The 26,557-nt window shown below is 55.1% G+C and overlaps 1 protein-coding gene across 2 annotated transcripts in view; it reads right to left on the bottom strand.

Annotated features, from left to right (window-relative positions):
* The window catches only part of ALDH4A1 (aldehyde dehydrogenase 4 family member A1), a 33,797-nt gene that overhangs the window by 6,602 nt on the left and 638 nt on the right, over nucleotides 1–26,557 (bottom strand). For both annotated transcript variants that reach the window (XM_081574945.1, XM_081574946.1), the window contains exons 2-9: nucleotides 14,981–15,074; nucleotides 14,231–14,323; nucleotides 7,582–7,629; nucleotides 6,681–6,836; nucleotides 4,641–4,790; nucleotides 4,491–4,565; nucleotides 3,794–3,981; nucleotides 1,077–1,150 (exon numbers count right to left, since the gene is read on the bottom strand). In XM_081574945.1, coding sequence (XP_081431071.1) covers nucleotides 1,077–1,150; nucleotides 3,794–3,981; nucleotides 4,491–4,565; nucleotides 4,641–4,790; nucleotides 6,681–6,836; nucleotides 7,582–7,629; nucleotides 14,231–14,323; nucleotides 14,981–15,074 — 878 coding nt within the window. The remainder of the gene's footprint in view (nucleotides 1–1,076; nucleotides 1,151–3,793; nucleotides 3,982–4,490; nucleotides 4,566–4,640; nucleotides 4,791–6,680; nucleotides 6,837–7,581; nucleotides 7,630–14,230; nucleotides 14,324–14,980; nucleotides 15,075–26,557) is intronic.

The following is a 26,557-nucleotide window of genomic DNA, read 5'->3' as shown; positions in this document are numbered from 1 at the left end:
TGCACTGCGACCCGTTGGGGCCTCTGTCAAAACAGGGTTCTGTACCCTAAAGAGTTTCAGAAACACTACACATCAACCCTGGCTCTTGAAGATAAGTAATGCCCATTAGCGGATTAAAGGCTCTGAGAAGTCCTGCTAAGGAATCCGTTTTGCTTTAAACACAGTGAACGCCAAATGTCCTTGACCACAAAACTGTGGGAAAATTATTATTTCAAAGAGACCCAACCCTGCTGACCCCTCAGCCCCACCTCCTGCCCCACCCCAGGGGCCTTTCCCAGCTACAAGGGCCTTGTCTCCTCAAACACAAGCTCATTCCCCCATCGTGGTCTCTCCGTTTCCTTGGCCTAGATCTGGGCGATGCAACCTGATGCAACATGGTAGTCACGAGCCCCGTGCGGCCATTTACATTCAAATGAATTAAAACTAAACATTACTTTCACCTCCTCAGTCATGCAAGCCACGTTTCAAGCGCGCTGTGGCCACATGTGGCGAGTGGCTACCCTACGGGACTGCATGGAGCAGCCCACATCCACCATCACGAAAGGTCCGCTGGACAGCGTCCGAACCGGCGATGGTCTGTTCTCCAGGCTCTGCGAGGCCCGTTTCTCTTCACTGTTCAGGTTTCCGCTCGAATGTTCCCTCCTTGAAGAGGCTCCCCACCCTGGAGTCACAGTCGCCCACCACGCCCAGCCTTTGGGCAGCCCTGCCTGTCACCTCTTTGCTCTCCTTTAATTAGCCACAGCCCTCCCCACCCCGCGACATCCTTTATCCAGCTGTTTACTGCCCGCCTCCCACCACTGGAACAGAAGGTGGTGATGGCTGGGTCTCTGGGTCTTATCACCCTTGCATCCCCACTCTCCAAAATGTGCCTCTGCACAAATGGTAATTTGGTTGCTGCATGAGGAATGAAGATATGCGTGCTCTGAGACAGAAGTGCTCTGAACAACCCCCGGGCCCTGCCAGGGCAGGGGCTCCATGCTAGAATGTTCCACCCCTGCAGACCCCCCACCTCTGGGGGCAACCCCTCCGCCACCTCCTCTCCCACGATGGCCAAGGCTGGGGAGGCGGGCCCTTACCTCCGGCCAGGCGGGGGAAGGTTCGGAACCGGTCCAGGTTCTGGGCCACCTGCTTCCACAGGTGTTTGAAGGTGCTGAAAGCAGAGGACAGGGCAGGGATTAGGGCACCTGGTGAGGGGCCCGCTCCCTGCCTGCCCGACCAGAGGCGGGGCGCAGGGTCAGCAGCCCCGCTGGAGGCTGGCAGGGATGACAGCAGCGGCGGTGGAGGTGGTGGGGCACGGAGGAGGAGGGGGCAGCTGGCAACGGGCTGCGTTCAGGGCCTGCGAGGAGGGAGCAGGGGAAGCTTGGCGGCAAGGTAGGGCAGAGAGGGACCATGCTCCGAGGCCAGGGGATGGGGGTTCCAGTCCCGATCTGGGCGCACACAGCTGTGTGATCTTGTGCTCAGTGCTTAACCTCTCTGAGCCTCAAGTTCTACGCCACATCTGGAAGCGGGAAAGAAGAATTCTGCTGGGCAGGGCCTTTTGGGATGGCTCTGATGTGAGTCAAGTGCTGAGGACAGTGTGGGCACACAGCGGGTGCCTGATGGGGTGCAGACACCACTGGGGTCTGCGAGGAGCGCCTCGAGCTCACGCTCGGGCCCTGGGGACCGAGAAGGGTCTGGGGAGAGGCAGCTCAGGCCCCCGCCTCCTCGCCGGGCTCCGAGTGTGACCAACCTCAGCACCACAAAACAATAAAAATGCTAATCACCAGGGAGCTGGCGACACAGTAGCTGATACTAATTTATGACTTTCCCACCTTGGAGCCCGCTGTTCATCAGAGCATGGCAAATGGGGGCTGGGCCCGCTCCGCCTGCTAATAGGCAGGGACCCATGGGGCCCGTGGCTGGCGGAGCGGGCCTTTTGGAAAACCACCCTCCTCAGCAATTCTAATGCTGCCATTGCCACTCGGCAAACCTTGGAAGGGGCGGGTGGGACCCTGAGGTCAGGCAGAGAGGGCACAAAGCCACCACGGGTGAACCCAGGACACCTGGGAGGCCCAGAGTAGAGACCCCGACCTCTCCACCCAGAGGACCCACGGGGACCTCAAACTCGAGGTGACCAGCATCTGGTCCATCTTCTTCCCGAGGCTCCCGGGTGCCCAGCCGTCTGGCGCGCCCACCTTGGTGAAAAATGCCCACCTCCAGCCTCGAGTCTGGATGTTCCCACTGACCCCCCGACCCCACAGACAGGTGATCAAGTCTCCCTGCTACCTCCTCACACGAATCAGCCCATCTCTCCCGGCTCCCACCTCTCCACCCGGGTTCAGGTGTCCGCTCTCCCTCCCCGGATCCTCCTAATCCGTCTCCTGCTCCCAGCCACGAAAGGCTTGTGCTCAGGGCAGCCAGAGCCATCATCTAGGTCACATGCAGGCCCCAGAGGGGTTGAGGTTGTCCAGGCATGCGGAGACCCAAGGCCTGTCGGGATGGCAGGGAACCAGAGACCACCCACCCGCCTCCGGCCAATGGTGACACATGGAAATGCAGGCCCCGTGGGACCGGGTTCTTAAGTGAGGCCCCATTTGTATTTTCACATGAAAATCCCGGTGGTACACGGCCGTCCATCTCTATTAGGAGCCAAAGAACACAGAGCCACTGGTCAGGTCCAACTGGAGAGCGACCATTTCAAACAGAAAAAGGCTGATTAAGCCACTCCCTCTAAAGAATTCGCTTGCAATGCGGGAGACCTGGGATCCATCCCTGTTGGGAAGATCCCCTGGAGAAGGAAAAGGCTACCCATTCCAGCATTCTTGCCTGGAGAGTTCCATGGACAAAAAGCCTGGCGGGCTACAGTCCAAGGGGTTGCAAAGAGTCAGACATGACTGAGCGACGAACGCTGTCACTTTTACTGTCCTGCAAGTAGCCTTCCATGGCTCCTATCACCTTCAGGATAAAGTTCAAACACCTTTGCAGGCTCCCAGGGCCCTACAGTCACAAGTCTAAATCCTTCAAAAGGCATCTTCCTGACGGTCCAGTGATTAAGACTCCACACTCCCAACACAGGGGGCCCGGGCTTGATCCCTGCATGACTCAACTAAGACCCAATGTGGTCAAAACAAAACAAAACAAATCCCCCAGAGGTAGGACCTTGACCACTCCACGTGTTCACTGCCCAGCCTTAGCATCAGCAGAGCCCGGCAAGTACAGCGGCTCAATAAACATCAGCTGAGTGCATGCAAAGGCGGCTGTGATCTAACCACGTCCTGCCCCACCCTCTGACCCTCAGCCCCAAGCTCCACTCCAGCCTCATGGGACTGTGTCCACCTCCCAGAGCACAAGAGCGTCAGCCTTATGCCTCTGCACGTGGGGTTCTCCCTCCTAGACTGCTCTCCTCCACCTCTGCCTGGCTTACTCCTCTGCTTAGATGCCACCTCCTCCAAGAAGCCTTCCTGACTTCAGTTCATTCCAAGCTCCCCTTTGTCCTTTCCAGGGACAGAGGTGGCATCAAACTCCATATCGCCAAATACCTATAGGCTGCTTCCGGCCTGTGAAACTCTTTCCTGTCCACTAACTAGTTTGACCCTCACAATGACTCTGGCAAGGTAGGAATCAGCACCACTGTCATTCAGGTGAAGGCCTGGAGGCTCAGAGAGGTGAAGGGGCTCACCCAAGGGCCACTCAGCGAGGAAGCGGGGCACAGTCAGCGCCTGGCCCGAGTTCACAGCCCCGGTTCCCAGACAGAGGTTGGGAGGCCTGGGGAGCATCCCCAGGCTACCCTGCCCACCCCTCCTCGGGGACTTACGGCACACTGCCTGTGAAGTTGATGCCGCACAGGTGCTCTGAGCTGGTGACAGTGTCCCCAAAGGTAGGCCCGTCGGCTGGCACAAACTGGATGATGTTGGGGGGCAGACCAGCCTCCCTGAGGATGCGGTAGATGGCGTAGCTGGCCAGCATGGCGGTGTCACTGGGCTTCCACAGGACCACGTTGCCCTGTCCGGGAGGCAGGGTGATGGCTCACAAGGCCGGTGGTGGTGGGGGTGCCGCAGACCAATCCCAAACCTCTACCTGTTTCATCATCTATTAGCCATGCAACTCTGACAAATAAGTCACCGGGCACAGAGCAAGCATTCAAAGGTGAGCTGTAATTATCACCATTATTAGCAGCCCCTGCATAATACTAAACCTGCACTGGGCCAGACCTGCCTGGTGTTAAGTCATAACACGGTCTCACTTGCTCTCCCCAACCCTGTAACGTAAACTTTTCTGTTATTTCTATCTTGCAGATGAGGAAATGGCCTCAGAGGAGGGCAGGGGCTCCCCTGGGGTCACCCAGGGAGAGTGGGGCCACGCGGGGACCCAGATCAGCCTCTGACCCCGAAGCGTCTCCACCGCCGCCAGCTGCAGGGCTGGGGCCCAGGGCTCCAACCTGGCCTCCTGACTATTGAGAGGGAAGCGATGACTCGGTCCTGCCACCCCGCAGTCCGCTGTCCACCTCTCACCATCAAGGCCGGAGCCCCTGCCAGGTTGCCGCCGATCGCAGTGAAGTTGAATGGTGAGATGGCCGCCACGAAGCCCTGGGGAAGAAGAGGCGGTGAGGCCAGGCGCAGGGCTTCCCGCGGCTCTCCGCCCGCTCCACCCCGGGGCGGTACCTCCAGCCCCCGGTACTGCACGCTGTTGGTGCTGGGCGGCACGCTGAGGGGCTGCTCGCCTTCCAGCTCCACCGCAAACTTGGCGTTGAAGCGGAAGAAGTCGATGAGTTCGGCCGCGGCGTCGATCTCCGCCTGGATCACCGTCTTCCCCTGCGAGGCGGGAGGGCCCCGGGGTCAGGGGTGGAGGACCGGCCTCCGAGCCCTCTCCCGACGCTGGACCCTGTGCCCGCAGTCACAGGATGTGCACGTGTGTTTGGGAGAAGGAACCAGGGGACCTGTCAGCCGTGCGGAAAGGCCTCCGCGCGGCCGGAGTCGGGCTCTCCGGGACCGGGCGGCCCCTCCCTGCACACGCGGCCTCTGGCGGCTGCCCGCCCTGCCCCGGACGCCCCGCCGGGGAAGCGGGACTGCTCCTGCCTGCCTGTCTGCGCCCTGCTCCGCGCGGCCACCGTGCTTCCTACAAGCTCCTGGGTCTTAGGTCAAATAAAGAGACATCTTCCTTTGGTCCTGGAGTGTGTGTGCCTCTTCCTGCCCAGGCGTGGCTCACCTGGGACCCTCTGGAGACCCAACACCTACTCCAGGGGGCCCGGTTCAATTCGGAGACACTGGGCTGCTAGTGGGGGCGTCGTAGCAGCTCTGTGCAGCAGAGGGCGCTCTCGCTACAGGCTGGCGACCGGGCGGGGCTGTGCGCGGGGCGGGCCGTGGGCGGAGCTGTGGGCGGGGATGCGGGCGGAGCCGGAGCTGTAGGCGGGGCCAAGAGCCTTCCTGTGAAATGAACGCTCTCCCTCGGCTCCTTCCCCGCACTCTGCTCTGAGAGATACCTGCCTGCTCAACAAGCATTCACTCCAAAAGCGCTTATCAGGAGCCTCCGTGACTTCACGCAGACACAGAGCAAGACCCAGAAAGACAGAAAACACTAAATATGTGATTGCTAAGCCCAAAACAGCTGGTAAAGGGGCAGCAAACACATATGACGTCATCACCGCACCCCAAGCGACCTGAGCTGTAACTAAGGAAAGAACAGCATGTCGGGAGGGGCACAAAGGTGGGGCCAATCCTTTTGGACTGGTGAGGTTCTAGAAGTCTCATAGAGGAGGTGTACCTGGGCTAGACCTTGACAGTTAAAAGAGCTCACGGAGTAGGGGATTATTCCTTGGCAGCTCAGTGGTAAAGAATCTGCCTGCCAATGCAGGAGACTCGGGTTGGATCCCTGGTCCGGGAAGATCCCACACGGTGCGGAGCAACTAAGCCCGGGCACCCCAACTACTGAGCCCAGGGCCCTAGAGCCCGTGTACAGAACAAGAGGAGCCACTGCAGTGGGAAGCCTGCGTCCCACAGCTAGAGAGTAGCCCCCGCCCGCTGCAACTGGAGAAAAAGCCCACACGGCAACAAAGAGCCAGCACAGCCAATAAAAAAATAAAATTCAAAAAAAAAAATGTTCACAGGGCAGAGAAGACAGGGAGCATTCTAGCCAGGGGATCTGGGCCAGAGACTGGGGTCGGGATGCCTGCGGTGTCCAGGAGGCTGGCTAGGTCCAGACTGGTGACATCATAGGCAGGATGGCCTGGTGGGGAAGGGCACAGCAGCTAGCCAGCTGGACAGAGGAGGGGATGGAAGGGCTCTGGGGACCGGGCTCAGGACTTGGGACATGACGTCCAGCCAGACAGCGAGGGCTCAGTGGTTCACACACCTGCAGTGACCTGCTGGGGGTGTCACAGAGACCGCTCTGAGGGCTGCAGGGGCCTGACAGCCTGGAGGACCATGTGGGCCACTGTCAGTCCAGGCAAAGCACGACAAGGGCCTGGCCCAGGGCAGGGACAGACGGAGGCGAGGGACTGCTTACAGAGGAGGGCATGCAAGCGCAGTCCAAGTCACCTGGCCTGTAATATATATGGGTCTGTCCTCTCTCCCAGGCCTGGTCCCTCAAGGACACCTCCCAGGCCCCGCACACAGGGTGGGTCCCAGTGACCCACACAGCTGATGTCTGCCGAACTGGACGAGGCGCAACCCCCACAGCCCCCACTGCGCCGGCGGGCGCCTCACCTGCCCCACCATGGTCTTGGCCAGGACCTCGGCCCTGCGCGGCCCACTCAGCAGGTCGGCCGCCTTCAGGAAGACTTGTGCCCGCTCCGCCACAGGCTTCAGGTCCCACTCCTTCCTGGCGGCCAAGGCGGCCCCGATGGCTCTGTGGAGCAGGGCCTGATGAAGAGGGAGAGGTTAGGGGCTTCCTCCCACGGCAGGAAGGGTCCCAGAGACGCGATCTGGAGGTCACTCTCCACCCAGGGAGGACCCCTGCCTCCCTCCCCCCGACAGCGGCAGATGCCGGGTCCCACGGCCAGCTGGGCCGCCCCAGGGACGGGGCCTGCCCCCTCCAGTCAGGAGAATCCCGAGGGGCCTACCAGGTGGGTCCATGTGCCAAGGACTCGCTCCATTTCCCCTCATGGCCTCCCCTGGCTCCTGGAGCCCGGTACTCCCAAACCCACTGTTCGGGGCCTGCACCCCTTGAGGTCAGGACCTGACCTTGTCCTTGTCGGGCCAGAACTGCGGCCAGAGACAGACCCCTGGTGCCGGCACCCCAGCTGCCAACTGCTCTCATCAGCACAGGACGCCAGCACCTCGACCCCGCGCCCTCTCGCTGGCCTTCCCTGATGCCAGGTCTCTGCCTCCCTTTCTCTCTGCGATGCCTCCTGTTTCCCGGGCTCAGCCTTCCAGAATCCCCTCCGTCTCCCCCAATCAGGGCATGCCCCAGCCCTGGCCCAGGCACCTCTCATTAGGCCCACGTGAGCCCTGGAACACCTGGCCTGGCCAAAGATACCTGCCCAGGGACACCCTCAGTGTCAGCACCCACCCCCCAACCCTCCATGGCCCGAGAGGGAAGCAGTAACTGACCTCCACCCCCATGGCAGTAGAGGTCAGCTAACCAGGCAGGTCGCCAGGGACTCACCTTGTCTGCGTAGCAGAACTTGGCCACCTTGTGTCCATGGTTAAAGGGCTGCAAGAAGAGAGCGGGGTGAGGGTGCTGTCCACGAGGCAGGGGCCCTCCACGGCCAGGTGGGGATGGAGCCGGGCTCAGAGCGTGCCTGCCGGGCCAGAGTCCTCCACACACTCGCTCTCTCCCCTCCAATCCCCAGGAGGTCTTCTCCAGTTGCGTGGGGGCAAATGAGGAGCTCACTGACTTGGGCAGACCACTCCCCCACCCCTCAGATGCCCACTGTGCCTCGTGTGGAATCCTCAGGGCTTTGTTCCAAGTGTCCCTGTGGCGTCCTGCATGAGACCTTCCCTGGCCTGCCTGGATACCCACCCGCTGTGGATTCCTCACCATAACCCTCCACCCACCTCCCCATCCCAGCTCCCTGGCGGCCCACAGGCACCTGGCCCTCCCAACCTCTCTGTCCGCACTCACTTCTGCCAAGCCCACACTCTTAACCCCTCCGCCAGCCTAAAATCAGAAAGCATTCTAATAAGCCATGGGCTTTTTCTCAGCTCTCCAGTGGCTTGCTCCTTGGACTCTAGGAAGAAGCTCTGAACCACCACCAAGAATCACACCTGAATGCTCCGGGCCCACCGGCTTCCTCCCTGCTCTGCACCTGTGGACCCCCCGGCTGGCAGGGGGTCCCCAGCCCATCCTCATCCCCGGGGTTCAACTCAGATGTCAGCTCAGAGAGGCCCGTGGACCACCCCACCGTGGTGGCCTTCACATCTCCAGCCCATCACCCGCGCTTCCCACAGCACCTCTCACCGTCTGGAATTCTCTCGTTTGTTCCTTCGCCGACGTGTACACCAACCTCACTCCCCCCAAGGTCGGCTCCGTGAGGGCAGAGCCACCTGTGTTCATCGCTGTGTCCCTGCACCCAGCCCCCTGGGCCGAAGGGGCTTGGATGGATGAATGGGTGGATGGATGGGTTTTATTATCATGATTTATAAGTACCCTCCTGACTCTTTGTGACCCCATGGACTGTAGCCCACCAGGCTCCTCTATCCATGGGATTCTCCAAGCAAAAATACTGGAGTGGGCAGCCATTCCCTTCTCCGGGGGATCTTCCCAACCCAGGGATGGAATCTGGGTCTCTTGCCCTGCAGGCAGATTCTTTACCTAATCTGAGCCACCAGGGAAGCCCCATAAGTACCCTCTCTTCAGTTCAGTTCAGTCGCTCAGTCGTGTCTGACTCTTTGCGACCCCATGAACTGCAGCACGCCAGGCCTCCCTGTCCATCACCAACTCCCGGAGTCTACCCAAATCCATGTCCATCGAGTCGGTGATGGCATCCAACCATCTAATCCTCTGTCGTCCCCTTCTCCTCCTGCCCCCAATACTTCCCAGCATTAGGGTCTTTTCCAATGAGTCAACCCTTCGCATGAGGTGGCCAAAGTATTGGAGCTTCAGCTTCAACATCAGACCTTCCAATGAACACCCAGGACTGATCTCCTTTAGGACGGACTGGTTGGATCTCCTTGCAGTCCAAGGGACTCTCAAGAATCTTCTCCAACACCACAGTTCAAAAGCATCAATTCTTCGGTGCTCAGCTTTCTTTATAGTCCAACTCTCACATCCATACGTGACCGCTGGAAAAACCATAGCCTTGACTAGACGGACCTTTGTTGGCAAAGTAATGTCTCTCCGTTAAATATGCTATCTAGGTTGGTCATAACCTTCCTCCCAAGGAGTAAGCGTCTTTTAATTTCATGGCTGCAATCACCATCAGTAGTGATTTTGGAGCCCAGAAAAATAAAGTCTGACACTGTTTCCACTGTTTCCCCATCTATTTCCCATGAAGTGATGGGACCAGATGCCATGATCTTAGTTTTCTGAACGTTGAGCTTTAAGCCAACTTTTTCACTCTCCTCTTTCACTTTCATCGAGAGGCTCTTTAGTTCTTCTTCACTTTCTGCCATAAGGGTGGTGTCATCCGCATATCTGAGGTTATTGATATTTCTCCCGACGATCTTGATTCCAGCTTGTGTTTCTTCCGGCCCAGCGTTTCTCACGATGTACTCTGCATATAAGTTAAATAAGCAGGGTGACAATACACAGTCTTGCTGCTGCTGCTAAGTCACGTCAGTCATGTCCAACTCTGTGCGACCCCATAGACGGCAGCCCACCAGGCTCCGCGGTCCCTGGGATTCTCCAGGCAAGAACACTGGAGTGGGTTGCCATTTCCTTCTCCAGTGCATGAAAGTGAAAAGTGAAAGTGAAGTCACTCAGTCATGTCTGACTGTTAGCGACCCCATGGATTGCAGCCTACCAGGCTCCTCCATCCATGGGATTTTCCAGGGAAGAGTACTGGAATGGGGTGCCATTGTCTTCTCCATATACAGCCTTGACCTACTCCTTTTCCTATTTGGAACCAGTCTGTTGTTCCATGTCCAGTTCTAACTGTTGCTTCCTGACCTGCATACAGGTTTCTCAAGAGACAGGTCAGATGGTCTGGTATTCCCAACTCTTTCAGAATTTTCCACAGTTTATTGTGATCCACACAGTCAAAGGCTTTGGCATAGTCAATAAAGCAGAAATAGATGTTTTTCTGGAACTCTCTTGCTTTTTCGATGATCCAGTGGATGTTGGCAATTTGATCTCTGGTTCCTCTGCCTTTTCTAAAACCAGCTTGAACATTTGGAAGTTCACGGTTCACGTATTGCTCAAGCCTGGCTTGGAGAATTTTGAGCATTACTTTACTAGCATGTGAGATGAGTGCAATTGTGCGGTAGTTTGAGCATTCTCTGGCATTGCCTTTCTTTGGGATTGGAATGAAAACTGACCTTTTCCAGTCCTGTGGCCACTGCTGAGTTTTCCAGATTTGCTGGCATATCAAGTGCAGCACTTTCACAGCATCGTCTTTCAGGATTTGAAATAGCTCAACTGGAATTCCATCACCTCCACTAGCTTTGTTCGTAGTGATGCTTTCTAAGGCCCACTTGACTTCACATTCCAGGATGTCTGGCTCTAGGTGAGTGATCACACCATCGTGATTATCTGGGTCATGAAGATCTTTTTGGTACAGTTCTTCTGTGTATTCTTGCCACCTCTTCTTAATATCTTCTACTTCTGTTAGGTCCATACCATTTCTGTCTTTTATCGAGCCCATCTTTGCATGAAATGTTCCCTTGGTATCTCTAATTTTCTTGAAGAGATCTCTAAGTCTTTCCCATTCTGTTGTTTTCCTCTTATTTCTTTGCATTGATCGCTGAGGAAGGCTTTCTTATCTCTCCTTGCTATTCTTTGGAACTCTGCATTCAGATGGGAATATCTTTCCTTTTCTCCTTTGCTTTTTGCTTCTCTTCTTTTCACAGCTATTTGTAAGGCCTCCTCAGACAGCCATTTTGCTTTTTTGCATTTCTTTTCCATAGGGATGGTCTTGATCCCTGTCTCCTGTACAATGTCACGAACCTCTGTCCATAGTTCATCAGGCACTCTGTCTATCAGGTCTAGTCCCTTAAATCTATTTGTCACTTCCACTGTATAATCATAAGAGATTTGATTTAGGTCATACCTGAATGGTCTAGTGGTTTTCCCTACTTTCTTCAATTTAAGTCTGAATTTGGCAATAAGGAATTCATGATCTGAGCCACAGTCCGCTCCCAGTCTTGTTTTTGCTGACTGTATAGAGCTTCTCCATCTTTGGCTGCACAGAATATAATCAATCTGATTTCGGTGTTGACCATCTGGTGTTGTCCATGTGTAGAGTCTTCTCTTGTGTTGTTGGAAGAGAGTGTTTGCTATTACCAGTGTGTTCTCTTGGCAAAACTCTATTAGCCTTTGCCCTGCTTGATTCTGTACTCCAAGGCCAAATTTGCCTGTTACTCCAGGTGTTTCCTGACTTCCTACTTTTGCATTCCAGTCCCCTATAATGAAAAGGACATCTTTTTTGGGTGTTAGTTCTAGAAGGTCTTGTAGGTCTTCATAGAACCGTTCAAGTTCAGCTTCTTCAGCGTTACTGGTCAGGGCATAGACTTGGATTACTGTGATATTGAATGGTTTGCCTTGGAAACGAACAGAGATCATTCTGTCATTTTTGAGATTGCATCCAAGTACTGCATTTCGGACTCTTTTGTTGACCACGATGGCTACTCCATTTCTTCTAAGGGATTCCTGCCCACAGTAGTAGATATAATGAGAAAGAGCTAAAGTCACCCTTTTGGAAATTGTCTTCCAGCTTTAAACAGGTTTCTAGCTAATAATGCCAAGGAGTAAACCACTTCATTTACATGCCATGGCACTTTCTTTGCGACTGGCTGCACTGCACAAAGCTGGAACCTCCACGTACACCCATAACATCAAAACGCACATATATGTGTGCTCACATATACACACATTTCACTTTTGTTCGTAGCCAAGGTGGCTATTTGCTTTAAGCCTTTCTGGGCTAAAACTGTCACTGCCGTGGCAAGGGATAAAAATGAACGGAACGGGGCCTCTGCCTGCAGTTGAAGCAGACCCAGGGTTCACCCTTAGGTGAATGCAGACTTCCATTCAGCCATGAATCCTGGGCAAGATCCCAGCTGTCACCAGGGAATGTCATTCTCGCCCTTGAACAGATGGACAGTTGAGGGCACAGTGTGGATGCTATTTCTTAACTGCCAAGCCCAGGGACTTGTTAGCAAGAGCAGGCTGTCTTATCGCAGCCCCGTTTCTAGCAAAATCCCCACTGAGAGGAAGGCTGAAGGAGGGTGCCGGAGGGACATGCAGACCCGCTCCTGCTCTGGCCGGGGCTCCGAGAGGCCCACAAGGGCCAGAGAGGCGAGAGGGCTGAGGGGAGAGGGCTGGGGGTGGTAGGGACCGGGGCGCTGGCGGCTGGGCCCGCACGGAGGCCACTCGTGTGGCCACACCTTCTTTCTCCCAACAGAAGCCAGACGTTTGGATTTATAGACGAAATGGCCCTATCTTTAGGTTTCAGAAACGAAGCTGCCAGCGGCCAACTTGCAGCCAGAGCTCCAGATGGAAAGCGCAGCCCGGTAGTGGACGTGGGGCCTACAGGGTGACCTGTGGGCATGCTCGGGCGCCAGCTTTGATGACGTGCCCGTATGCCAGTGTGCGAGAAGCAGCCCATGAAACATCTGTGCGGGGGATGAGGACGCTGCCCATCACATCACCGTTTCCTTCTGACACCTCCAGGGGAAGTTTCTCTCCGGGCCCAGTCCCAGGAATGGCTGCGCTCCTCCGACTGCACAGCTGGGATGTATTTCAGGGACATTCTGCCTAGGGTTAGTGATGCATTCTCCTCCCCCCTGCGAACCAGGAGGCCTACAAGGAAGTTTGTGGCCATCTCCAGCAAGTGCCCAAGGCCTCACAATTTTGTGACCAGCAGGTCAGAGCAAGAAGACTATCTTGCTGCTGTATATTAATTAGCACGCTGCTTCTAAAGCCCCTTTAGAAACAGTCAGGGTGTGAATGAATTCACGTGAATCAAAATCGAGGGGTTCCGATGGCAGCCCACTGGTTAAGACTCTGCACTTCCACTGCAGGGGACATGGGTTTGATCCCTGGTTGGGGAAAAAGATCCCGCATGCTGTACAGGCATGGCCAAAATATTTTAACAAAAAATGAGTCAAATCAAGGGGATATGGTTCTGGGGAACCTGGATCCATCACCCCCGTTCCATGTCTAACTGTGCCACCCCAGGGCGGCCACTGACGCCGCTGAGCTTCTCCCAATCTGTAACATGGGCGGCTAAGCTCCTGCTCTTCCATCCTCCAAGGGGAATGGCAGGGACTGCAGGAGGAGCTTGCGCACAGAGGACAGGCCCTCACAGGTGTGTCTGTGGATGGAGCCTGGGCTCCAACAGGAGGGCTCCCCGGAGGAGGCAACACGTGGGCATGCCCACGCCCTGGGAGCTCACCTCTGCTGAGCTCATCGTCAGCTAGAACACTGGTTCCCAAAACCAGACCAGGGCTTTGGTGACTGCCTTTCTTTGGAAGCATTATCTTCTTTTTAATTCAAGTATACAGTTTCAGGTGTACAGCAGAGTGATTCAGTTTTATATATGTATATAACTGAATGTATATATACTTTGTCCGATTATTTTCCATTACAGGTTATTACAAGACGCTGAGCATTGTTCCATGTTATACAGTCAATCCTTGTTGCTTGTCTGCTGTAGATATAGTAGCGTGGGTCTGCTGTGTATAGAGTGCGTCTGCTGTACATCGAGTGGCGTGTGTCTGTTGTGTAGCGTAGCGTTGAGTCTGTTGGGTATAGAGCAGCATGTGTCTGCTGTGTATAGAGTGGCGTGTGTCTGCTGTGTATAGAGTAGTGTGTTTTTTGTTCATAGAGTAGCGTGTGTCTGTTAAGTGCAGGATCTGCTTTGATTCTGACTCTGTCCTTGCTTCCTGCTCTCCAGCTGTGGTCAGCTTAGTGGGTCAGCCTTTTAAAGCGAAGCTGGGGGCAGGCGCTGTTTCTAACCTCCCCTTGGCAGGCGTGATGCCGGCACCTTTTATGAGATGCCCGAGGGTGCCTCTGGAAGTTTTACCCCGGTCCACAGAATTCAAAAGCTTGCAGTGGCCTCGAAGCCTCTCTGGAGGCAGAGCCCCCGAGGCGCGTGTTTACATGCCCCGGGAGTCAGGGGAGCGGCCAAGCCCCGCCGGCCCCCGGGACTTACCGACAGCTGGTACCGCACGTCCGAGGTCCACACCTCCTCGTCCCCCACCACGCACGGGATGGCCTCCGTCTGGCCCTTCAGCTCCTTCAGGGCCTGGGGAGAGGATAAGAGGCCAGCGAGCCCTTGCTTCCCTTCTGCTGCCCACCCAAACCCCAAGGCAGGGTCTGCAAAAGTGGCCCCGGAGAGAAGGGGGGGGTGCTGCAAGCAAAGACACGTCCTCCCGACCCGGCCCCCGCCTCGTTACCTCCTGGCCCGCAAGAAGCCAAGGCCAGTGGTGCCAGGTCGTCCCATCAGAGACGAGATTTTAAAAACTGGCTCTGAAATTCACGTGAAATCTCACAATTTTAAAACACTGGCAGTTAGTGGGAGAAATTGTTTTGGCTGTGCCGTGTGGCTGGTGGGATCTCAGTTCCCCAAGCAGGGACGGAACCCACACCTTCAGCAGTGAAAGCACAGTCCTAACCATGGGGCCAGGGGATTCCCCAGAGAATGTTTTCAAGCACAAACTATCTGTAGACTTATGACCCCTGACCTGGGACCCCAGAGGCCCAGGTGGCCACCCTGCCGCTCCCAGGGACCCCCGTCGCCAGTGCACAGCTCTGCCCAGATTCCCGGTTGCTCCCAGGGCTGGGGGCAGGGGCAAGACGGGGTGGGTAGCTCTTGGCACGGACAGGTCTCGTGGGAGCTGCTGAAGGCTGTCTCCACTCGCCCTCCAGCCAGTAGTGGGTGCGCCTCACTGTCCCCCATTACCTTCTGCAGCGCATCTCGCTCGGGACTGCCCCGCGTGAACGCCAAGACGGGCTCGTTGGCCACCTGGAGGGAGGAGACATGCTTCCAACACAGCCTGGTGGGGACAGAGATGCACAGGTCAGCAGTGCCAGCCCCGGCACCCCCACCTCGGACGGGGGGACCTGGCTGGCCCAAAATCTTGAAATGCACACCCGTTATAGAACTGGGGGATGAGAACCAGCCTTGGAGTCCAAAACCAAAGTTCAAGCCCAGGTCCTGTAACTGTGAGTCCTCAGATATTTGACCTGCCTCCTCTGAGCCTAAGTCTCCATCTCCTAAATGAAACTAATCACAGAAACTCACACGGCTGCTCGAAGTTGCAACTCACAGGTGCAGAACCATGCCTTGGTGTTTTGCACGTAGGGGAGGCTTGCTGCTGCTGCTAAGTCGTTTCAATCGTGTCCAACTCTGTGCGACCCCATAGACGGCAGCCCACCAGGCTCCCCCGTCCCTGGGATTCTCCAGGCAAGAATACTGGAGTGGGTGCCATGTCCTTCTCCAGTGCATGAAAGTGAAAAGTGAAAGGGAAGTCGCTCAGTCGTGTCCGACTCTCAGTGACCCCATGGATTGCAGCCTACCAGGCTCCTCCGTCCATGGGATTTTCCAGGCAAGAGTACTGGAGTGGGGTGCCATTGCTTAGTCTCCCTCTATTTCCCCACGAGGCGGACTTTCCCCCAAACAGACCCAAGTTACTTCTTTCTCTAAGTAGAAAAGTCAGCACATCCCACAGCTCAGTCTCATCCTAATGGGGACCAGCTGAGAGTTCCTTGGCACAAAGACCTGAGCTCTGGTGGGGGGCAAGGACATCCGAGAGGAGGGCCGTGAACTTGGAGGGGTGCCCTGAGCTCGGCCTGCAGCCACAGGGAGGGCTGCTGGGGCGTTCAGGGTCGATTCCCGGGGACTGAATGCCAAGAACTCCTTGTTCTGGAGACCCTATTCACTCTCGACCCCCATGACCTCACTGATCGGTGACCACCAGTGGTGCCGTCCCTAATGTGTTTGGGGGTCCCAAGGTAGGTAAGAGGGACAGGTGGGTAAGAGTCAGTCATTCCATTCATGGACCGGAGGACAGGGGGCTAGGGGAGGGCTGAAGAGGGAGGCTGGGGTTAGCAGATGGAGGCTGTTATGTGTGCCTCACGCTCAGCCATTCAGTCGTGTCCGACTCTTTGTGACCCCGTGGACTGTAGCCCACCAGCCTCCTCTAGCCATGGAATTCTCCAGGCAAGAATACTGGAGTGGGGTGCTATTTCCTCCTCCAGGGGATCTTCCTGACCCAGGGATCAACCTAGTATCTCCTGCACAGGCAGGTGGATTCTCTACCACTGAGCCACCAGGAAAGTCCAACCTATTACATATAGAATGGATAAACAAGGTCCTACCGTATAGCACGGGAAACTATATTTAGTATCCTCTGATAAATCATAATGGAAAAGAATATTAAAGAATGTGTATATATATATTATATTGGTGAAAGTGGTATATAAAAAATACCATTTTATATAACATATACTTAAATGAAAAAATATAAACAAAATACATATACAAAATGTTATACAAAATAACATACACTTAAATGAAAAAACTTGGAATAAATACAGCCTTAGAATTTTTCAAAAAAAAAAAAGTCAGTCATTCCAGAGCTGGAGGAACCTCAGCAGCAGGGCTTCCCCCAGGCCTCAGTTTCCCCAGCTGTAAACGAGGACAAGAGTGATGACGAAGGCCTCCGAGGCCACACAGGGTCCGTCAGATTTGGTGACACCATCGTGGCACCGGAAGGCCCTCACCGGTGGCCTGTGACAGAAATACGGTACCTTAGGTCCTAAAGGGAAAAAGACTAGTTCAGGGCCAAGATCAAGAGAAACCTAGATTCGAGTCCAGAAAAACCCAGCTCTGTCGCCCTCTGGGCAACGCCCCACGGGCAGAGCCTGGGAGGAACACGCCTGCAGGTGGACCAGCCGGGTTACCGGTCACACAGGAGGAAGGACAGGAGGAAGGACGCACACGGGAGGGACCGCAGGGGCCACAGGGCCTCCAGGGGTGAGGTGTGAGGGGGAGCCTGTTGCAGGACCGGGGTGACGGCGGCGGCTGATCTGGGGAGGGTTAAGGATGCGGAGGCTGGCTCTGGATCAGCAAGCGCGGCAATTCCACGGTGGGGTGAAAGGTAGCAGTTCCTCCCTGGGCAAGCAGGGGCTGCCTGGTATCAAGGGGTGCATGGAGACCTCTGCTGGACAGTCTGAAGCAGCCTGTCCCGCCCCCCTCACCACAGCTGTCCCCAGGGGCTCCGTCTCTGGAGGGACGGCAGTGACCGGGACAGCGACCCTCTGACTGCACGCAGCCAGCCTCTCGTGCCGGACACGGGCAAGAAGGGAGCACACAGGCTTCCCTGGAGGTCCAGTGGCTAAGACTCGAAGCTCCCACGGCAGAGGGCGCGGCTTCAGTCCTTGGTTGGGGAACGAAGACTCCACATGCCACCTTGGGTGCAGCCAAAGTAATAATAAAAATTTTTAAAAAAGAAGAAACACAACTGTGACTGAAAAAGTAACTCAGCCATGTCTGACTCTTTGTGACCCCGTGGACTGCAGCCCACCAGGCTCCTCTGTTCATGGGATTCTCCAGGCAAGAGGACTGGAGCGGGTAGCCACGCCCTTCTCTAGGGGATCTTCCCAACCCAAGGATCAAACCCAGGTCTCCCACATTGTGGGCAGATTATTTACAGCCTGAGCCACTCAGGAAGCCTGTGACTGAAAGGACAAAAAAATAACTAAGGGGCGGGCTACTTCAGCCGGGGTGGTCAGGTCAGGGAGGGCCTCACAGAGGAGGTGACCTCTGCCGGTGACCTGGAGGAGGTCTGAGAAGAGCTGGGAAGAAAGTTCCAGGCAGGGGGAAGAGCAAGGACAAAGGCCCAGAGCAGTGAGGACAAGTCAGGAAGAGCAGGAAGGGGCCTGTGCAGTGGAAGGCGGGGGGGGGGGGGGGGGGGGGGGGGGGGCTGGTCTCCTAGGACCCCCCCCATGAGCCCTGGGGCTTTCTCCTCCCTCTCCTCCCTGTGAGTCTCAGCTGCAGCCACCACACCCAAGGAAGCTCGAATTCCTCAGGCCCCACCCTGCCCCAAACACAGAAAGAAATTTGATGCAGGGCCAGTTGGGCCTCTGGTGAGCTCTGCAGCCTGGTGCCCGCTCCCTCAGTGTCACGGGGGACCTCCATCTCCTGGGGTTACCCTACAGATCTGGACAGGGAACGGTGCAGAGCTACAGGTCTGCTCCACTAATGGAAATACACTACTGCGTACTGGAAGACTGGAGAGGCTGGAAAATTCCGGCAGCCACAGGCAGGTCTCAACATCCTGGCAGGAAAGAGGAGGGCAGTGTCTCCCCCCTTCCCCACCCTCCACCATCTGGAAGGTTCCAGGCGCCTCTGGGCCTTAGTGGCAGTGTGTGTGCGTGTTAGTCGCTCTTTGTGACCCCATGGACTGTAGACCCCATGGACCGTGGCCCGCCAGGCTCCTCTGTCCATAGGATTCTCCAGGCAAGAATACGGGAGTGGGTTGCAATTTCCTTCTCCAGGGGATCTTCCCAGCCCAGGGATCAAACCCAGGTCTCCTGAATTGCAGGCAGATTCTTTACCGCCTGAGCCACCGGGCACTCAGTAGTAGCAGTGAACCACCACAAAGCAGTGAATCAGATTATCACCTCGTCCTTGTCAAACCAGGAGAGAGCCGCCGTGTGCTGGGCTGGGCACCAGGAGGTGGGCCGCCCAAGCCCTCGTGGAGCCCAGAGCCTGGCGGGTGTGAAAAGCACAGGCTCTGCTGGAGACCTCCCTACACTATTACTCTACATTATAAAAATGCTGCAGGCCTTTGTTTTCTCATCCGAAGAATGGTGACACCATGTTCCTTGCAGGGTCATTGTGAGGATGACAAGCCTTATTTACTCTTCTCGCTGGTGGGTTTTCCTAAGAAACTGTAAAGGTCTTCTAGAATGTTGATTCCACCAGGCCAGGCTTTCTAAGGCAAACTTGTTCCCAGACACTCCCAAGGAGCAGGGGCTGGCCCAGGGGCTCAGCAAACACTGCTGGAGTAAATGTAGCCCTGTGTCCCACCCGGGGCAGAAGCTCAAAAGGTAGCAGCTACCAGTGGTTCCCTCCCTGCTCTCCTGCCCCAGGCAACATCAGAAACAGGGCAAGTCTTCCCCAGGGCAGAGGTCCACGGCAACCTCAGGATCACATGCCCCTGTGGCTTTCTGTCTGTTTGGAAGGTGTCCAGGCCCTGGCCCCACTGTCCATGGGACTGTCCATCCGTCTGAATGTAACGTAGGGAGCAGACACTAGTTCAAAGGTCAGCCTGAGAGCCTGAGTCAACTAAAAGCCAAAAATAATGCAGAGATGCCTGACAAGCCTTTTTTTTTTTCTTGGCTCATGGGCACTTTAGGATAACGTGAGCACCCTTCCACTGGCTCAGGGGAAGGCAGAATGAAGCACTTGTAGGACCCGGGGCTTTTATAAGGATCTGCAAGGCCCTTCCAGGCAAGACTGTGTTCCTCATTTACTCATTCATTCATGCAGTCAGCATACATCTTTCCCACAAGGCAAGAATGCAGAGATAGCTCAGATGAGGTCAAAGGTCTCACCCACCCACATGTTCATCACACCTGGCAGGTGCCTGGCTCTGGGATGCAAAGGCGAGTCCACCCCGACCTTCTTAGAGCAGCTCTCAGCCCTCCCGCTTCAGGAAAGAAACATAAGGCAGAGTCGGGATTTGACTCATTTCCCCTAACCACGTGGGGTGCGCTTCTGCTCACCTGGTGACTTCACGGCCTGGGTCGGAGACCCCAGCTACTCCGACCCACCCTCTGCATGGGATGACCCACCCATCCTTTTAGGATCTGAGCTAAAAAGGCTGCAAGACCAAACATCTCCTGCAACGGGGAATGTTGAGCTCTGAAATTTACAAAGGGAAAATCTGACGGGAATCGGAGGCTTCCAGGTCGCCCCCAGGCCTCCACCCTGGTCCAAGGCACCATGGGCTTCCGCCTGCACAACTGCAATAGCCACTCCGGCTCCACTGACTCCAACCTCCTCTCGAAACCACCGGAATAAACAGCCCTATGTCCCACCCAGGCCAAAAGCTCAAAAGGTGAAAAAAGGCTGTGAAAGTGAAAGTCACTCAGTCGTGTCTGACTCTTTGCGACCGCATGGACTATACAGTCCGTGGAATTCTCCAGGCCAAAATACCAGAGTGGGTAGCCGCTCTGTTTCCCAGGGGACCTTCCCAACTGGGGGATTGAACCCAGGTCTCCCGCATTGCAGGCGGATTCTTTACCAGCTGAGCCACCAGGGAAGCGCAACCAGCCCGTGTCCCACCCAGGGCAGAAGCTCAAAAGGTAGCAGCTACCAGTTTTCATAGTTTTAACATGAAAACATCATCAACACAGAGAGATAACGGGCAAGTGCTCAGCTCAGAACTGCTCACTGGCTTCTTGTTTCTCTACAGTCAAGAATCCAGAGCCCCTACTGAGGCCACCAGGCTCATCCCCCGCCCTGTCAGCCTGCCGTCCCTGCCCTCACCCCCTCTGCAGGGGATACCAGCCTTGCCCAACCTATCAGATGACCTCACAGATGACACCCCTCATTACACAGCTCAGACTGAGTGTGTCCCCACACTGCCCAGACCACAGCGAGCATCTAAGAGACACCCTGAAAACAACGCGCACGCAGGTGGACACCAGGGCCCCAGGACCAGACTCCTGGACGCAGGTCCCCAGGAGCTGGAGTCGGGCGCAGCCAAGGCCAAGCAGAGGACTAGAAAGGAAATCGCCCTTCCTTCCTTCAGCTTCTGGGCTTTTCAGCTGTTATCTGAGACCTGATAAGGCCAATCCTGCTAATCACTGAGATAAGAGGAAGTGCAGAGCCCGGGGGCGGGGGCTGAGCACCTGAAGCTCAGGATCAACTGCCCCGGAAAACTTCAAGGAACTTTTCTGAAGCATTCATGGCATGCCTGGTGTGGTGCCAAGTGACTACCCTACAGATGTATTACCCTGCAAACTATTACTACGTCCATTTGAGGGCGGGTGGAAGGGGTGGGGGGAGGAAGCTGAGGTTCGGAGAGTAACGGCTCGTGGTCACAGCTCACGGACTGACAGTGCAGGACCTGAACCCAGGCTTCCTCCCTCAGGAGACACACCCGGGCAGAAGCGCGCGGGGAGGGCTTCCCTGGCGGCTCAGTGGTAAAGAATCCTCTGCCTGCAGTGCGGGTTGGATTCCTGGCTTGGGAAGATCACCCACTCCAGGATTCTTGGGCTTCCCCTGTGGCTCAGACGGTAAAGAGTCTGCCTGCAGCGCGGGAGACCTGGGTTCAATCCCTGGGTTGGGAAGATCCCCTGGAGGAGGGCACGGCTACCCACTCCAGGATTCTGGCCTGGAGAATCCTATGAACTGAGGAGCCTGGGGGGCTACAGTCCACGGGGTCACAAAAGAGTCGGACACGACTGAGTAAGTTAACAACGACGACGACGTGGACCGTCTCAGAGACCCCTGGGCAGCTGACGGGACAGGTTCCTCCTCTCTCCCCCCTGAGCAAAGAGGCCGCCCCAGGTGGGGAGTGACCTTGGCAAGGTCACACGGGTGTCCACCAGCCCTGCCAGCGCAGCCCAGGGCTTTCAATCCATTGCGATGCCCGCTGGTGGGTGAGGAGATCAAAATAATGCTTGAAGCAACACAAGTGTTCTAGGTGCTGGCACTCTGTTTTTGGCTGTGCCATGTAGCAGGTAGGATCTTAGTTCCCCGAGCAAGGATGGAGCCCAAACCTCCGGCACTGGGAGCACAGAGTCTCAACCACCGGACCACCAGGAAAGTGCCAGGGCTGGCTACTCTTCAAAGTGGGTTTAGCACACGATCACTCACTCTCTAAGACAGTTCTTCAAGGTAGCTGCTATTAATCTTTCTTTTCCACACGAGAACAAGAGACAGCACAGAGAGGTCAAGGAACCTGCCCAGGGCCACACAGCAGCTAACAGGTGGAGCCAGGATCCACCCCGGGCTGCCGAATGGGCCATTCCAAGAGCAACTGTTGAGCACCTGCTGTGTGCCAAGCCAGGTGCAGGAAACCAGAAGCCAAGTCCCCCCAGGTCTGAGTGCTGGTGCTGACTGTGGCCTGAGTGGGGATTTTCACAATTTTAGAAGCAAGTATTCCGATCATTGGAGGTTCCACTTATTCCTTCACTCGATTAATTCACAGAAAACACACTGGGTCCCAGGCCCCCAGCAAGCCGTCTGTCGCTCCATCTCTAATCCTCGGGCTTCGTTGTTGCTGTTCAGGCGCTCAGTCGTGTCAGACTGTTTGCGACTCCATGGACTGCAGCACGCCAGGCCTCCCTGTCCTTCCCTGTCTCCCGGAGTTTGCTCAAACGCATGTCCTTCGCGTCTTGGTGCAACATGGCTGTCAATAGGACCACTCCCGTTTCACAGGCTGGGCAGTGAGCCAAAGGACAGCACGGCCACAAAGCGCTGGGTGAGCGTGGGTTCACCGGAGGAGGACACTCCAGGCAGGAAGCACTGACCTGGGCACTGCTCGGAGAAACGAAAGGGCAGAGTATGTCCAAGGAATGGTGGGAGGTACCAGGCTCCTGGCCAGCACAGCACCGGGCAGGCTGGGACAAGCACTAGGTGGTTTTGAAGTTAGGAAGACTAGGCAGGCAGAAAGGCTGAAAGACAGCCAAAGCCACCAGGATTCCTGCAGGCGAATTCCAGCCTACGAGCCCCCTGACACTGGAGGGCCAGGCTCGAGTCGCCTCTGGACCCCGGCACCCAGTGAGGTCTGAAGCGAGAGTATATAAGGGACAGGTATTCACACTTACTGTAAGCTTCTCAGCTGCCCAGTTTAGTTGTTTTATTTATTAAGTGTACATACAAGTATAAATATGTACCTTGGTTCTTTCCAAAGAGAATTTGCAGAGACTTCCCTAGTGGTCCAGTGGTTAAGAATTCGCCTTCTAATGCAGTGGACGTGGGTTCGATCCCTGGTCAGGGAACGAAGATCCCACAAGGCACAGGGCAACTAAGCCTGAGCACCACAACCAGAAAAGGCCAGAGTGCGCAACGAAGACCCAGCGCAACCAAAACCAAAGCCAAAACTTTACAGCCAAAACCAAAAGTAAAACAAACAGGTTTTGCAGAGGACGCCCGTGACAAAGTTAATGAGAGAGAGAAAAAGGCAGAGAGAAAGGCAGTCAGTTGGGAGCTCTGGTGTTTACCAGCTTAAGACCTTGGACAAGTTTTCCTTAACTGCCGCAGGCCTCAGTTGTTTAGTCTGTGAAATGGGGATAGTAACACATACATCATGGGGCTTCCCTGGTGGCTCAGTCGGTAAAGAACCTGCCTGCCAATGCGGAACACCTGGGTTCGATCCTTGGATTGGGAAAATCCCCTGGTGGGGGCCACTCCAGTGTTCTTGCCCAGAGAATCCCCACAGGCAGAGGAGCCTGGCGGGCTACAGTCCATGGGGTCACAAAGAGTTGGACATGACTGAGTGACGAAGCATAACATCTACATCACAGGTTGCTGAGGAGCTAAATAAAATCATCCACAGAAAAGGTAAATGGTAGCCCTTAGTGACCATCCCTGGCCCATCCGTAAAGGCCAGCTGTCCATTGCGATCATCTCCCAGACTGGTTGTGATACATTTCTGTTGACAAGGAAGGAATCACGTGATCATTCTTTCATTCACCAAATGTTTGCTGAGGGCTTACCAGGTGCCAGTCACAGTTCTAGGGCCTGGGGGCATATAATAAGGGAGGTAAGTCTCAACTGAAAAAGCAAGCTACAAAAAAGTATCTGCAGAGGAGCCCATTTTTATGCTGTTTTTCTAAAGCATATATATTCCTGGACCATGAAAAGGCCAGTCATCGAAGTGACTGCGTGGTTCCCTCTGTGTGGTGAGCTGCCGGGCGACCTCATCACCTTTTTGTTCTTTATCTGTACTTTGTACAGTGGACTCACACTAATTAAATACAAAGAAAATGCACAGTCAAAAGTGTGTATAGGGACTTCCCTGGTGGTCCAGTGGTTAAGAATCTGCCTTGCAATCTAGGGGTCAAAGGTTCAATGCCTGGTCAGGGAACTAAGATCCCACAGGCCACAGAGCAACTAAGCCAGCACACCACAACCAGACAGTCCATGTGCTGCAATGGAAGATCCCGCAGGACACGACTAAGACCCGATGAGCCCAAATCAATAAATAAATATCTTAAAATAACAATAATAATTGATCACCACTTCAAAAGTCCCTTGGACAGCAAGGAGATCAAACCAGTCCATCCTAAAGGAAATCAGTCCTGAATATTCATTGGAAGGACTGATGCTGAAGCTGAAGCTCCAATACTTTGGCTGCCTGATGCGAGGAGCGGACACATTGGAAAAGACCCTGATGCTGGGAAAGATTGAGGGCACGAGGAGAAGGGGGTGACACGGATGAAATGGTTGGATGGCAGCCCTGACTCAATGGTCGTGAGAGTCTGATGTCCGGGAGATAGCAAAGGACAAGGAAGCCTGGCGTGCTGCGGTCCATGGAGTTACAAAGAGTCGGACACGACTAGGTGATTGAACAAATCACTTCAAAAAAAAAAAAAAAGCATGTCTAAAACTTGGTTGAGATTCCTGGCACTCCAGGCAAAAAGGGAAACACTACAGAACATCACCCATCCCAGTTTCCCAAGAGATGGTTTTTGTCAGCACTAGAATTTCATGTGTAGGACACTGAGAGTCATCACTAAAGATGTTCTAAAACTGCTTCTCCATAAATGCAGACATGGCATGCCGCAGGTGTATGCTAAGTATCTGTCAAATAATCAAACAAGTGACCAAACACCAAAACTGTTCTAGAACCGTGGTTCTCAACTAGGAGCGACTGTGCCCCTCAGGTGACATTTGGCAATGCCTGGAAACTTTTCCTGTTGTCATGACTGGGGGATGCTATGGCATCTAGGGAGTAGAGGCCAGGGATGCTGCTAGACACTCCACAATACACAGGCAGCCCCCACAACAAAGGAGTATCAGACTCAAACGTTGATACTGCTGAGGTTGGGACCCTGTCCTGGGGCGCCGAGCCAGCCGCTATATCTCAAGAGGTAACCTGAGCCAGCAGACCTGGTTGCAAAATGCTTTTCCTCCACTCAGGAGGCGCGAGTCTGGGGTCAGACAGAGGGTGATTTTATTGCTATTGTTTAGTCGCTAAGTCATGTCCAACTCTTTGCAACCCCCATGGACTGTAAGCCCACCAGGCTCTTCTGTCCCTGGGATTTCCTGGCAAGAATACTAGAGTAGGTTGCCATTTCCTCCTCCAGGGGATCTTCCCCACCCAGGGATCGAACCCGTATCTCCTGTTTTGGCAAGCAGATTCCTTAACTGCTGAGCCACCAGGGAAGCCCTTAGTCTGAACATTTTTAACAGGCAGATAAGTTTCCCATCAGTAAAATGGTAATAATACAGGGCTTATCTATCTGCACAGGGACAGGCCTATGGTACTTGATTGCTTGATAACTACTGCTGTTATGAGCTCTCCGTCCCCGCCTCAGCCCCCACCTCCCCCAGAATAGAGGGTTTTTTACACCAGGCATTAGAGGGCTTTTTAGTTTGTTTTGTTATGTCTAAGGCTTTCTTCCATTAAACTGAAAACTCTTGGAAGGCTCCCATCCTGGGTACCCCTCCCTACCGTGTTTAGCACACCACGTGCACACGGTAGGTACTCAATAAACACGTGGATCTATGTGGCTTCCATCAGGGTCTGGGAGGGGTGGTCTCAGAATGCAGGGAAAGGCTGCCAATGGGACCACGCTGAGGATGCAATGAGCAGGGGCCCCAACCTCAGTTTGGGAAAAGAGTCCTGATCCTTGTCCTCTTCCCTATCCCACCACCCACCCCCACAGAGCACACACAGCTGCACTGAAACGCATCCGCGCCCAGGGCACCCTGTACCATTCCTTGGGACACTGATTAACTCAGGAAAGGCATAGCTCAGCAGGGGAGACGTAACTGATCAGTCCTAGGGGTTAGGCAAACAAAACTCAAAATGGGGCCAGAGCCGCCCAGCTCTGAAAGGGAGGTGGACAGACACATGGGTCAGTAAGAGTGCAGCCTCCCCCAACTGGGAGCCCCTCTGGGGCAGGATCTGTGTCCTACCCACCTCCTCCCCAAGCCCAGGGGGCGCAGAAAAGGGCTCTGAGGACATGTGTCACTGAGTGGGCGAGGGCCCAGGACTCCCACTCCACACTGGAGGGGTCTGCAAATCTGGGTTTGCAGGGCAGCTCCACTCGGACCACTACCCCTCAGTTTCCTCCTCTGAATTTTGGAATAACAGCTACCCACCGGCGAAGTTTAAAAACGGGTGACAATGACGATCATGATTAATAGCAATGGGCACTGCCTCAGCGCCAGGTACTCTTCAAAGCACTTCACATGCCGTAACTTACGAATCGTCACAATAAGGCACGTAGGCCAAGTGTGCAACACAGGTTTGGCACGTTACACGCACTCCACAATTATTCCACCTAT

Source organism: Giraffa tippelskirchi, chromosome 3 (genome assembly GCF_054371585.1).
Source record: "Giraffa tippelskirchi isolate mGirTip1 chromosome 3, T2T-mGirTip1v1.2.pri, whole genome shotgun sequence".
Taxonomy (NCBI): Eukaryota; Metazoa; Chordata; class Mammalia; order Artiodactyla; family Giraffidae; genus Giraffa; species Giraffa tippelskirchi.
This window is presented reverse-complemented; position numbering and strand designations above follow the sequence as displayed.